Here is a 14,443-nt window from a genome sequence, read left to right as displayed (position 1 = left end):
GTCCTTAGAGTTTACAGTGTCCCATTCCAGGCCCTTCTGTGTTTCAGGGTTTCCACTGAGAAGCCCAAAGTAATTCTGATGGCTTTTCCTTTATACGTAATGTGTTGTCTCTCCCTAATTGCCTTTAGGAATTTCTCTTTTTGATTGATGTTTAGAGCCTTAATGATAATACATATTGGAGAATTTCTGCTTTGGTCCAGTCTGTTTTCGTTCTGCTAGCTTCTTGTAACTTAATGGGACTATCTTTTGAAAGACTGGGAGAATTTTCTTCAATAATTTTGTGGAATAAGTTTTTCATGTCTTTGGTCTGTATTTCTTCCCCTTGTGGTATTCCCATGATCCGAATGTTAGGATGCTTAAGGGTACCCCACAGTTCCCTCATATTATGTTCACAGAAATTTGTGAACTGATTGAAACATTTGGACTCATGAACTATTTCTTCTGTTTTGTCTTCCAGTTCTGAGTTTCTGTCCTCCACATGGCTGACTCTAGTGTTGAGAGCTTCTATGGAATTTTGGGCTTGTTCAATTTTGTTCATATTTTCTATTGCTTTTTTATGTTTAGTTTCCAACCCTCTGCCAAATTCCCCTTTCACATCATTTTCTGATTTTCTTAATACTTCTTGGAATTCATCTTTGAATTTTTATGTCTTCATTGACCTTAGCCAGTTTAGCCAGGTTATTGAGGTCTTCTATCTTTTTTTTCTCTCTGCTTCAGATCATTTAACTGTCTTAGGGACCCTTCCTAGTTCTTTTCTAATACTTCTAATCTAGTAATCATACCATTCATACAATTATTGGTTCTTTGAGTTTCTGCAAGTTCTGCTATTTGCAGGGTCCAGGGTTGCACAGTTTGTTTCTTCATTTTGGGGTCCTGATTCTATTCTCTCTTCTATGTTTTGATTAGACACATCTATTGTGGGACTGCACAAACTAGCTGGATTTACTTGCATCTGATTGTTCATGCAATTCCTTTTTTGCTGTGGTCTGCCCATCACGATGCTTCAGAAAACTTAGGGTGTGGGACACTAACCTGGTGGCCAAGGGTGGGGGGCGGTGGTGGTAGTGGTGAAAGCAACGGTCGCCAGTGGTTTCAGAAAGGCTAGGGTGGGGAAACTAGCCTGTGTCCCAGTTTGGGGATGACAGGAGGCAGGGGCGAGTGGGATGGTAATCATGTGCAGGGCTCAGAAGCGCTAGGCTGGTATGGTGACTGTGAAGGCTTTCTCGTGAGGCAAGGAGGGAACTGCGATCTGGCGCAGGGGTGGGGGTGGGGGTCAACAAGGCTAGGCAGTAGTGGTGATCACATGTGCGGGGGTCAGCAAAGCTGGGGGGGAATGGTGACTGGGATGGTGATGATGTGAGAGGGAGGCAAGGCTGGGTGGGAATGATGATCACACATGAGGTGTCAGCAACCTTGCAGGGGTGTGAGCAAGGCTGGGTGGGAATGGCAATCACACCCATGGAGCTCTGCCCGATGGCAGAAAACACAGGGTGGAGGACCTAGCTGCTAGCTTGGGTCCACTTGGCCTGCACTTAGGGCAAGAGGGAACTTCTGCTGGGAATGTGGTTAGCATGTCTGCTTGAGGGGATTGCAGGACTGGTGGGATACCTGAGAGTGTCTGAATCAGGACCCCAGTTCGAGGCTTGATTCCCCACTACCCACGTAAGCCAGAGGCACAAGTTGGTGCATGTATCTGGAGTTCATTTGCAGTGGCTGGAGGCCCTGGTGTGCCCATTTTCTCTGTCTCTGTCTCTCTCTCTCTCCCCCACCCCTCGTGCTCTCTGTGTGTCATTGTCAAATAAATAAATAAAAACGCACAAAAAATTTTAAAAAATTACATGTTTCCAACATGTAATGGCATAGAATAAACATTCACATTCCAAAAGAGAGAAAAGATTTGACCAAATCAAGACCAAAACCAAGCAGGGTAAACATTAAATCCTACAGTTCCATGTTTAGTATCTGGGACTGGTCATGTGTTCCTGTCGACTCCAAAACATTTAGGAAGCCCGGTCCTCCACTCTGCTCCCCGTGGCACACATAGCCTTGCTCCTAGGCTGGGGCTCCACTCTGAGCCTCTAGTTTTTCTTGCTGGATGCCCACAGTCCTGATATCTTCTACATCCTGGGGTCTCCATTGCAACAGGCTTCATCTTTACAAATTTGAGCAATGATCTCTTCTGTTTTGAAAAATGTTTTTATTTAATTTTTCTGTGTGCCTGTGTATCTGTGTGCATATGTCAGGGCTTCTTGCCACTAAAAATGAACACAAGATGCTTGTGCCATATTTTGCATTTGGCTTCCATGAATGGGTGGCTCAGGATTGAACCCCAGCACTTAGGCCTTGCAAGCAAGTATCTTTAAACCACCGAGCTATCTTCTGAATCCCTTAGGTCCTTCCTGCAGGGCATCGGTACCTGACTCACACTGCCCAGCATCAGTGGCTCTATGGAAGCACAAAGCAAGACGCCATACGCACGGTGCTCTGGCATTTTTCCATTCCTGTGAAAGCAGCACTATTGGTGGCACTGCCAAGGTCTCCTTCCAGCACACCCACGCACACACACATGAGTAAAGACGTGGCCCGGCTCCTGCGCACCTCATCTGCCTGTGTGTTTTCTCTGGGGCTTCACTTTCCTAGGCAATGCTTGTCAGCAGTAAGGGAATTCCTCCAGTATTCTCCGCTCAGGTCTTCTCTATTCAAAAGCATTTTAATCCTTATAATTTAGAGCTTTCAGTGGGTGGAGGCTTACACCCTCTACACCTGTTCGATTGCCTCAGTACTGGGTGCTAGGTTTCTATTTAATGATGTTAATCTATATAAAAATCACAATTACTTTCTCAGTGCCAGCACACTCACTATGAGAGATTCCTAATTTGTCTAAATCCTTACCAAAAGGCCCATTATGGGCACATCTTTTACTGTTTCTTGCCCTCTTTCAGTGTAGATCTGAACGTGTACACTCAATAGTAGCCACACCACAGCCAGAATGCTATTCTGCCCTGAAGTTTCCCCCATTGAACAAAATAGTCTATTTAAATTCAAACTCAACCTCACTCAGGACTCAGGTACAATACAGCCAGATTTCTTGCCAAAGTACAAAAGTAACTGTGTGTCTCCTAGTTCTCAGTAGAAATTTATTTTTCCCCTCTGAAACCTCATGAGCAAGGACCCTACAGTAGATAATTTTCTTAGCATTTTGCTTTCTCAAACTCTCAGAATGGCTTGAGAACAGGTCCTTAAGCTCTGCTTACAGCATGGTAGGGTTTCTTGAGCCCCAAAGTTCAAATTCTTCCCTCTGGAATCTTCCCACAAAACCAGTTCCAAAGATCTACCAATCACATGGTCAAGTTTATCACAACGATAACCCTACTCTCAGTACCAATTTTCTGTATTACCTTCTCACAGAAACAAATGCCTCAACAGAGCCAACTTAAAGAATGAAAAGGTTTATTTCAGCTCGCAGTTTTGAATGTATGCATTCCTCTGGTCAGGGAAGGCATAGCAGTGGAACACAGTTGATGACTATATAGACCCTGGAGTCAACACGCGGAGGACGGATGGCATGTGGACTGGAATGTACCTCATCAAAGTCTGTCCCCAGCGACCCACCTCAACCTTAAACTCTGTGAGAAAATAAATGTCTGTCGTTGAAGCCACACACACTTGAATTGTGTTATGGCAGCCCAAACAGACTAAAATATTTACCAAGGTATCATTTTCCAATCTTGTGCCTACCTCTAAAGCAGGCTAGTCATTTTCTTGTTGTTGATTAGATATCTTAGATCAAAATATTATTGTAAATATATATTTTCAACTAGTGGTTGATACACTTCAAATTGGTTTAGCTCCATATATTTTTGGTGGCAACAGTCCAACTACCTATAATTCCCACTAGCTTATAAACTTATAAAGGTAGAAACAGGAACTTTGAATTTAGGCATCACAAAGAAACATCACAGATTACAGCACAAGAGAGATGCATGTAATGGAAATTGATGGTTGGTATAATTAATCCATGAAGGTATGTAAATGACTTAGTACGAGGAGAGGAGCGAAGCATTTCAAGTGGGTGTCCATGCAGAGGTAGCAATGTCATCATCAGAGGGTGTTACAGACATGCTACAGCATCACAGAGGCAGGAGTGGCCATCGCCCAGCCAATGCCTCCGACAGCTGCCCTCCTGCCCGGTTCAGAGTGGAGGAGTCTGTGAAGATTGGGTGAACTCCTTCAGGTTAGGTAACTTCTTCTCTGAAAAGGAATCATTTCCTTTGTCAAAGATCTAGGCCCTGTTGTGATTCCTTCCCCTGTGCCTACTCTATCAGAGGGATCTAGAACCATCTCCTGTGTCAAGGACCTAGGCCCTGTGTGGTTCCTTCCTCCATGCCTACTCTATCAGAGGGTTCTAGAACCATCTTCTGTGTCAAGGACCTAGGCCCTGTGTAGTTCATTCCTCCATGCCTACTCTATCAGAGGGTTCTAGAACCATCTTCTGTGTCAAGGACCTAGGCCCTGTGTGGTTCCTTCCTCCATGCCTACTCTATCAGAGGGTTCTAGAAACATCTCCTGTGTCAAGGACCTAGGCCCTGTTGTGGTTCCTTCCTCCATGCCTACTCTATCAGAGGGTCACTATTCACGAGCTGAATCTTGCCACAGAAACCTTTTGCCCAACTCTAGAGCCCTCTCTGGCATTGGTATGATTTGGTCCATTTCCCTCCCTTCTCTTATGCTTTTCAGGGTCTCAGTTGAATTTCATCTGGATAAAAACCTTTCAAAAAATAACAATCATGAACCCTATTCTCATCTGCGCTTTTCTAAACCTGCTTGGTGAGTACCTGAAGACAAGTATCTATTTGCCAAAGTGAAGTTCTAGGGAAGGCATGAAAGATGGGCCCGGAGGCAGACACCACTCCAGACTGCAAGTGTATGGCCGGTTCTGTCTCATCACGCCACTGTCTCAGTAACACATCCCCTTTGACAGTATTTTCCTGGTCCATTATCGAATGTGTCCACCGCATGTATGAAGATAGGTGTAGCTGTTTTGCTGGAGCTCTTCAAACAGAGCCTGGCACGTGCTAGTTCTTGACATGAATTAAATGAATTAGTTGCTCTCCACCCCCTCTCCGCATTGTGCTAGCATTTGTTCTCATCTTCTAAAGGAACTTGTATCATTCTTCCTTATATTGTTATTAAGAGAAAGGAACAGGGCTGGAGAGATGGCTTAGCGGTTAAGCGCTTGCCTGTGAAGCCTAAGGACCCCGGTTCGAGGCTCGGTTCCCCAGGACCCACGTTAGCCAGATGCACAAGGGGGCGCACGCGTCTGGAGTTCGTTTACAGTGGCTGGAAGCCCTGGCGTGCCCATTTTCTCTCCTATCTCTCTGCCTCTTTCTCTGTCTGTCACTTTCAAATAAAATAAATAAAAATAAACAATTTTTTTTTAAAAAAAAAAAAAGAGAAAGGAATAATTCTTGTCAAAGCACTTGTACTGCTTTTACCATTGCTGTGGCCAAATACCTGACAAGAAACAAACTTCATGGAGAGGCTATGTTGATGTGTGGTTTCAGAATACTGTCTACTATGGTGGAGAAGACATGCTGAAAAGAGTAGGTTTCAGGATCATGAGGCTCTATGCTCCTATTAAGTCAGGCCAGGATAAAGAAATTGGACAGGAAGTGAGACTAGGCTGTAAACCTCAAGGCTTGTACCCAGGATCCACTCTTTCAAGCTAAGTCCTCCACATACGTTTCACAATCTCAAATTGAATTTTTTTTTAAATAATCAAAGGGGCAACCACTTTATTTTTAAGCATAGCTGTTTCTGTCAATTTCATTCTCTATGTTTCAGGGCAAGTCTTTTAACTGGGTTGCTTTGTTGTTCTTGACTGCCAGGTGCCTTTGCCTACAATCCAGACCACATAGGTGGCATTACTCCCCCCTACTTGACCTATTTGAAATCTGATTATTTGCCCTGCGCTGGAGTCCTGATCCACCCTCTTTGGGTCATCACAGCTGCACACTGCAATTTACCGTGAGTAATCAGCCTCCCAGACCATTCTGTTCTCTGGGTTTGCAGTTTGGATCAGACCCTGGGCCCTGAAAAAGAGACTCAATTAAATTGCACAAGCAATATCTACAGGGGACATTCAATGGAGGAGGGATAGGTCAGTGTGGATGGAGGAGCCATCTGCGGTTAATACTTTCATGAATATCCATGTCGTTCCAGGAGAGTACGGGTTATCGTGGGAATCTCAAACCCAAGCGACCCCAGTGAAAAGGATGTGCAACTGTTTAGCTCTGATAATATGATCCACCATCCACAATTCTCAGTCTCATCCATTGAGTATGACCTCATGCTAATTAAGCTGAAAAGGCCTGTTAAACTCAGTCGTTATGTGCAGGTGGTCAACCTGCCCCAGCGAGTTGCGACGGAGGGTACCATGTGCAGTGTCTCCACCTGGGGCTACAACTTATGCGATCTCTGTGAGTTCAAAGCGTGTTTGTAGTCTGAGGACTTCAGTGACATCCTGTCAGAGTCAGATCTCATCTCTGGGCTTCTGCCATTCTGCCAGACTGATCTTTCTTCCGACTTCTGCATGCCTCCTTTTTATCACCTTGTCTTTCCGCATTCAAGGAGTCCTTCAAGCCTGGTACTGCATCTTTCTGTCTTCTTTGCTTTCAAACATGAAAGAAGCAGTTTCAAGAAGAAATATCAAAAAGATAAGATATTTCTATGTCTAGTGCTAATGTATTATGCAGATGGAATTTTATTTTATCTTGGGTCTTTGTCCTTCACATTAAGCACAGCATTCTATCAGAGATTTACAAACCATCTTGGGCAATGAATTAACTCAAAGCCTTGAGATATTAAGTCATAAGGTATCCAACATAAGTTAAAAATAACATTATGCTAAATCAGACATAACTTCATTATGGCATACCTGCAGAGTGAGGGGAAGGAAATGGGAAGAAATTGGTCAAGTGATGCTGCTGGACATGAGTGAGTACAGAAAATAATGTTTTCTATGTTTTGAAATATTTAGAGTAAACTATGAACATTTTCAAAATGAAAAATGATACATGTTCAAAGTGATGATTCATTACACTAGTTATGCATGAATCAGAATACCACATTGGCCAGGCATGAGATCTTATAATGAAACCATGGGTATGAGGGGAAGGGATTGAGGTAGAAAGATTACCATGAATTCCTTTCCAGTCTAGCTAAAGTAAGACCCTACTTCAAAACCAAACAATTATATTGCATACCACAAGGATGTACAATTATTATCCATCAATAAAATTGAAAACAAAACAAGAATTAAAATGATTCTTTGAGAGTAAATTTGAATTTTCCAGAAAGCCAAATGGTTCACTGATGACAAATATATTTGATTTATTCTTTATATCCCTTGAATATGAACACATGCCACCCATTAAACACTCCCATCAAATGCAGCTTATTTTATTTTGTGCTGGCTTATGTAAGCAAGTAGCCATTGTTGAAATAACATTCAAAAGAAATGTGGACCATGAAAACACTACAGTAGAAAATAAAGCAAAACTTCAATTTTTAAAATATTTTATTAGTTTGCAAGCAGAGGGAGATAGGGAGAAGAGTGACAGAGAGAATGGGCTCAGCAGTGTCTCTAACCACTGCAAATGAATTCCAGACCTATGGGCCATTTTCAGCATCTGGCTTCCCATGAGTACTGGGAATTTGAACTCGGGTGCTTAAGCTGTGCAGGCAACTCCCTAACCACTTAGCAATCACTCCAGCCTAAGACTGAAAATTTTAAAATAGAAACAATCTTGTTCCAAATAAAGATACTAAAGTTGAGCTGGAAAGGTGGATCAGTGGTTAAAGGTGCTTACTTGCAAAGCCTGCTGGCCCAGGTTCACTTCCCTGTACCCACATAACCCACATAGAGCCAGACACACAAAGTGGTGCATGCATTTGGAGCTGATTTGCAGAGGCAGGAGGATCTGACATACCCATTCTCTCTCTCTCTTCCTCTCTCCCTCCTTGCCCTCCTTCCTTCCTTCCCCTAACCTTCACAAGTAAGTAAAATATTTGAAAATTATACTGTAATCAACAGATATCCATAAACAGCAACACAAATTCTCCAAATACAGTTGCAAGGAGAAAGCTTCATAAGACGCCAGCCTACGTGCACTTATGGCTTTGCCTCATCTCATCTCACGTCAAGTATTTTACGGGTAAAATTGTTGACATTATTTGTGGACCATTGATGTAAAACAAATAACCTGAATTAGGAACCAGGACCCCTGATTCTAAATCATAGTCCAGCCACTTCCTGCTGCTCAGGTTACACATTGTTCCCAGTATCTTGGGTGACTGTTCTTCTGTCAAGCAGATACGTTTTCGTTTTGGCTTATCACCTCACAAATGAGGAAAGAGACTCGATGTCATTAAATCTCCTCAAACTCTAAAACTTCCATGACAAATGATACTCATTAAATGATCAAATGAAATTTATTTAATTTTATTGCAAGAGTGTCTCATATTTACAAATATCTTCAAAGAAGTTAATCACTCTGGTAGGGAGATGGGCAAGTTATTTATCTCATATTCACATCTTAATAAACGCTTTGTTCTCTATTGTTTACTAGGCTAACTGCACAAGGAGCTCCCCTCCTTCCTGGTGGTCACAGGCAGTTTTTCTCTTTCCTTCCTTTTCTTCATTGTGATAACTTCTGTGACTTCAGTCTTGACCACAGAGTTTCAGCTGATAGGTTTTTAGGGGAGAGTTCTCTTATGCACTTGACTGACAGTTGCTTGAAAAAGTCAAAACAGAGCTGGAGAAATGGCTTATAGGTTAAGGCACTAACTGGTGAAGCCTAAAGTCCTACGTTCAATTCTGCAGAACCCATGTAAGCCAGATACACAAAGTCTTGCTTGTATTTGGAGTTTTATTCAGTGACTAGAAGCCCTGGTATCCTCATATTCTCTCTCTCTCTCTCTCTCTCTCTCTCTCTCTCTCTCTCTCTCTCTCTCACACACACACACACACACACATGCACGCACACACAGAGAAATAATTAAATGAAATATTTTTTTAAAAAGCAGGAACAAATAAAATTTAGACATCTCCATCTGGAATGCTGCAAATGGAATACTGGTATGCAAATTGTCCTTCCCTGTTATACTTTTTCAGAATTTTGATCTCTTTTCTATTCTGATGATAGAAAGATAAATGCTACAAAAGGAATTTTTTTAAAAATCATACTTAAAACACAATTAAGGGGGCTGGAGAGATGGCTTAGCGGTTAAGCACTTGCCTGTGAAGCCTAGGGAACCTGGTTCGAGGCTTGATTCCCCAGGACCCGCATTAGCCAGATGCACAAGGGGGAACACGTGTCTGGAGTTCGTTTGCAGTGGCTGGAGGCCCTGGCGTGCCCATTCTCTCTCTGTTTCTCTATCTTCCTCTCTTTCCTCTCCCTCTCTCTCTCTCTCTCTCTCTCTCTCTCTCTCTCTGTCACTCTCAAATAAATAAATAAAAATGAACCAAAACAAATTTGAAAAAAAAAAAACCACAATTAAGTAAGTCTGATTTCCTATTTCCGGTAGCCAAGGACCCTGACACACTACAAACTGTGAACATCTCTGTAATCTCCCAGGCTGAGTGTCAAAATGCCTACACAGCTTATGATATCCAAGATAATATGATCTGTGTGGGCATCGTGCCAGGAAGACGGCTGCCTTGCAAGGTAACAGGTTCTTAATATCTTCCATTTCCCTTTTGTTTCTCTGTCTCTTGCCAGAAAGGTAAATTGGCTAATATTTGTGTTTTCTTTCTGGTAGGAGGTCTCAGCTGCCCCAGCCGTCTGCAATGGGGTACTCTACGGAATCCTGACGTTCGCAGATGGGTGCGTCTTAAGGGCCGACGTTGGCATCTATGCGAGTATCTTCCACTACCTACCCTGGATCCATGAAACAATAATGAATAACTGACCCCTCCAGCGGGAATTCAGTTTCATGTGATGAAGCCTGTAACCACAGCCAGCCTCAGAATTAAACAAGATGGGCTTCTTGGATTGTTGCATGCATTACTGTTCATGTCTGCTGAACAGCCTGTGGTTTAGCAGGGACTTGCCATCAGCAGTCCTTTCTGCCCCCTCACTGAAGGTGGAAAACTCAAGACTGCTTAGACAGTTGGAGTTTACAAAATGGTGCATTCAAATCCAGTTAATAAATCAGTAAGGTACTACTTCATAATCACTTGGGGTTTCAAACCCCTCCTACTGGCATTGAAATGGACATGTATTTTCGAAGTTAACCACATCATTTAGAAAAAAAAAAAAATAGTTGGATAAGGAGTGATGGCTAGAGATGGCTTAATAATTTAGATGCTTGCCTGCAAAGCCCAAGTATCCAGATTGAATTCCCCAGAACCCATGTAAGTCAGATGCACAAAGTAGTGTATCCATCTGGAGTTTGTTTGCAATGGCTACAGGCCCAAGTGTACCCATTCTCTCTCTCTCTTTCTCCCCCCCCCTTTTTCCCTTTCTGTCTCCCTCTCTCTCATGAATAAATAAATAAATAAATAAAAGAGCAAATATAAGAATCAGTGAGAGAAAGGGTTTAAGGATGGGGACTATAGGACACATTGTATTAACTTTTTCCTTGTCCGCACAGCTTTCAAGACCAGGCACAGAGGAAGTGTCATCATTCATTTGCAGGATTCTGGGCATCTACTGACAACATGAGAGGCTACCACAATAGTTAACAGAGGCTTATGACTTAAAGAATAAATAGAGGTTCCAAAAGCAATGTGTCCAGTATATATTTGCCCATATATTTAAAGTATATGTTTTAGGTTAGCATTCTATGTAATGGGTTTCGTCATGATATTGTCATAAATCATTATTATACTTTGTTCTCATTTGTTAAGTATGATAACTGCACCAGCAACCCCACTTCCCTCTGGTTTTTACTGAAGTATTTTTCTTCTTCCCTTCATTCTCATTTAAGCTCACCTCTGTAGCATCAATTATGACCACAGACGTTTTGTCAATAGGTTTTCATGGAGGTGTTTCCTTGGCCCGGTTGACTGCTGGTTTAAATATTAGAATGAAAAAGGACATTTAGATAGTCCCATTAGTTAGGGATGGCACACTGGACTAGGACCCATGGATTCTTTCAGTCCAGATGAGGAAGGAAAGAACTGTCAGAAAGTCCAAGTTTCTGCAGTAACTCTAGTCCTCTCCAAGGTTCCAAAATTCCAAATGAGCTAAGCCCCATGAGGAGTGTAAAGAAGGAAAGTTTCGTGTATAAACTGGTAAGTTTAATGAGTGAGGGCTCACCTTCACATATTTTATGAGGTGACACTATAATTATTGGAAAAGCCAATGGTGTTGAGCTTGTTACACAGAAAATCAGCTACCCTTCTTAGCTGATAGGCCACCTGAGGTCCAGTGACAGTTCTGTATCAGGCTGTGCTGGCTGTTGACAAGAGTGGTGGCTACATGTGCAGGGAACCCCAGTTCTGAGGGGAGCATAGACCTGGGAATTACCGAAGCTTGTAAAACAACGACAGCAAGTCCCAAGATCAATAAGAGAGTCCTGACCAAACAAGAATGGATGGAAGAGCAATGGAGCAAGACGTTCACCTCCTGATCTGGGGAGTGCATGGGTACGCGGACACATACACATGCATACTGTGAGTATACCACACATGCACACACACACACACACACACACACACACACACACACACACAGGGAATACTCTTAGTTAAAGGACTATGTCTTCCTTATTCTATCAAGCACCCTTGTGGCCACAGTGTCCTACACGAATAGTTCCACTGTGACAACGAACTTCCGGTACATTCCTCCGGGGAAGTCTGCTTTTCATCCCAAATTCACTAACGCTGCCTCTGTCTGCACAGTCTGGTCTGGTTCTCCTGCCTCTACATTTTCCCCAGAAGGAGCCCTGGTTGAACTCAGCTTTAACTGTCAAACCTCCCAGCTGTTACTACCTTATTCACAACACAGATTCTCAGCCCTCTATGCCTGTGCTGGTCATCTCTGAGCCTCCGCCCTGATGGCCCAATGCCTTCATGTCCATTGGTGCCATGTTATCCTTTTAACTAATGCATTAGTAATCCCATGGCGAATACCAACAACTCCCATGAAGAGGACTCTCAGTGGAGTGGGGATGGATAATACAAGGGGCTAACACAGGGGGGAATAAAACCAACACATTACTTGTTCATACAGTATGTCCATAATTAACAAAATAAGAACTATATGATGCAGCTGTACCACTCCTGGGCAGAGAGTCAAAGGAAATGAAAGCAATATGTCAAAGAGATATCTGCACTCTCATGTTTATTGCAGCTTTATTTCCATAGCCAAGAAAAAGAAACAGTTTCCACAAAATGATGAATGGAATAAAATATGTGGCATGTATATACACTATTTGGTCATTAAAAGAATGAAATTCTGTCATTTTGGAGAACATGAATCGAACTGGAAAACATTATGCTAAATGAAAAACATCAGGGGCAGAAAGTTAGCCACTGCATGAGATCATTCATAGGTGGAATATTTTAAAAAAAAGTTGATTTCATAGAAGTTGTGAGTAGAATGGTGGTTACCAAAGCCCGTAATTAATAGAAAGAAGGGAGGCAAGGGGGAAGAGAGCGAGGAAGTAAAGGAAGGAAAGGGAAACATTCACTATTAAGTACTGTGTACCTACTACTGAGTACTTTTAAATAGAAATAAGAAGCTGTGGTGTGCTATTGCAAATTAGGTGACTATACATAACTGTTATATACTGCATATCCAAAAAGCTAGAAGAAAGAATTTTGAATGTGTTTTTAGTCATAAATACTTGATAAATATTTCAGAAGATAGATTTAACTTTTAGATATTACAAAAGGTACACTTGTACTAAATTATCACATAATGCTCTGTTTTTATTAAGATGTATTTTAAAGATAATACTTGTCTAATAGGAATTTGGAAGTACTGACTGAAAACAAATAAATTTTAATGTTCTACTTATAATCATGTATTACATTTAAGCATATAAACATATATTTAATTTTGCATTTCTCTTAAAAGATTCATTTTGTATAAGTATTTTCTATGTAACTAACAAGGTAAAATTCACTCCTTTTTTGTTTGTTTGATTTTTATTTTTCAAGGTAGGGTCTCACGGTAGCCCCAGCTGACCTGGAATTCACTATATAGTCTCAGGGAAGCCTAAAACTCATAGTGTTCCACCTACCTCTGCCTCCCAGGTGGTGAGGTGAAAGGATGTGCCACCACACCTGGATCATTCATTCTGTTATAAAGCATATTTTTCCTGGTATGGAAGTGCACCCTGTACTCCCAGCTCTTAGGAGACAGAGACAAGAGGATCGGGAATTCAAGGCTAGGATTAGCTACATAGTGAATTCAAAGCCAGTATACTCTACATTAAACCCTAAGTCAAAAAAAAAATTTTTCAGTAAATAGATAAAAATAAAACAACTTTTTCTTCAGACTCTTTGGTGGCAATGTGCAAGCCAGAGAGGGCTGTTTACACAGAACCTGCTCATTTCTAGTTGCATGGCTCAGGGGCTTCATGGTCTGTAGCAGGCTCATCTAGAATCTGTGGTTGTGCTGGAGGCGGGGTAGATCTGTGCAAAATTGTGCAGTTTTCTGAGTGGAACTACCTATGGTTTTTACTCCCTGGCACCTCACCTTTTTACCTAGACTACCTACAGTTTCCCCCATCCAAAGGCTCCTTCCTATGATTCACTATTTTTGTTCTTTAGTTTTGCTTTGTTTTTAATTTTAGAGAGAGTGTGAGAAATGGCACACAAGGGCCTCAGCCACTAAAATCAAACTCTAGACCCTTGGGCCACCTAGTGGGCATGTCGACCTTGCGCTTGCCTTGCCTTTGTGCATCTGCCTTAAGTGGGATCTGGAGAGTTCAACATGGGTCCTTAGGCTTCACAGGCAAGTGCCTTAACCACTAAGCCTTCTCTCCTGCCCCATGATTCACCTTCCATCAGCCACGTGCTCCCTACCACACCCCAGGAACACCCACTCCTCTGAGTGGACATTTTGCAGTCAGGTTCTCATTACTGATTGAAATATCCAACCAACAGCAGCTTATGGAGTGGGGGGTGTTATTTGGGCTTTCAGATTCTATGGGGAAACTCCACGATGACAAAGAAAACAGCAGCATGAGCACAGCGTGTGCATCACTTCCTGGCCAACGTTGGATGGGCAACAGTAGCAGGGACGTGGGCCAAACACTGGCAAGAGGAAACTGGCTGTATTACCCACAAGGCCTCCCCCAACTATACACTGCCTTCAGGATGAGACAATTCCCACATCTCCATCGGGGAACCTAGCAATTAGAAAACCTAAGTCTACGGAGGGCACTTGAATCAAACCACCACAGGACCCTTTCTCTAAGAAAATCT

General features: G+C 42.4%; 1 protein-coding gene across 1 annotated transcript; it reads left to right on the top strand.

Annotated features, from left to right (window-relative positions):
• The first annotated feature begins 506 nt into the window (after window positions 1-506).
• Window positions 507-9,972, top strand: LOC101611407 (putative inactive serine protease 58). Its single transcript, XM_012949327.2, has 5 exons — window positions 507-579; window positions 5,889-6,027; window positions 6,223-6,479; window positions 9,589-9,728; window positions 9,823-9,972. Exons 1-5 carry the CDS (start codon window positions 507-509, stop codon window positions 9,970-9,972), a joined length of 759 nt encoding a protein of 252 aa, XP_012804781.1.
• The last annotated feature ends 4,471 nt before the right edge of the window (window positions 9,973-14,443 follow it).

This window comes from Jaculus jaculus, chromosome 10, assembly GCF_020740685.1.
Source record: "Jaculus jaculus isolate mJacJac1 chromosome 10, mJacJac1.mat.Y.cur, whole genome shotgun sequence".
NCBI lineage: Eukaryota > Metazoa > Chordata > Mammalia > Rodentia > Dipodidae > Jaculus > Jaculus jaculus.
The sequence above is the reverse complement of the archived record's forward strand: the minus strand, read 5'-3'. Positions and strand labels throughout refer to the sequence as shown.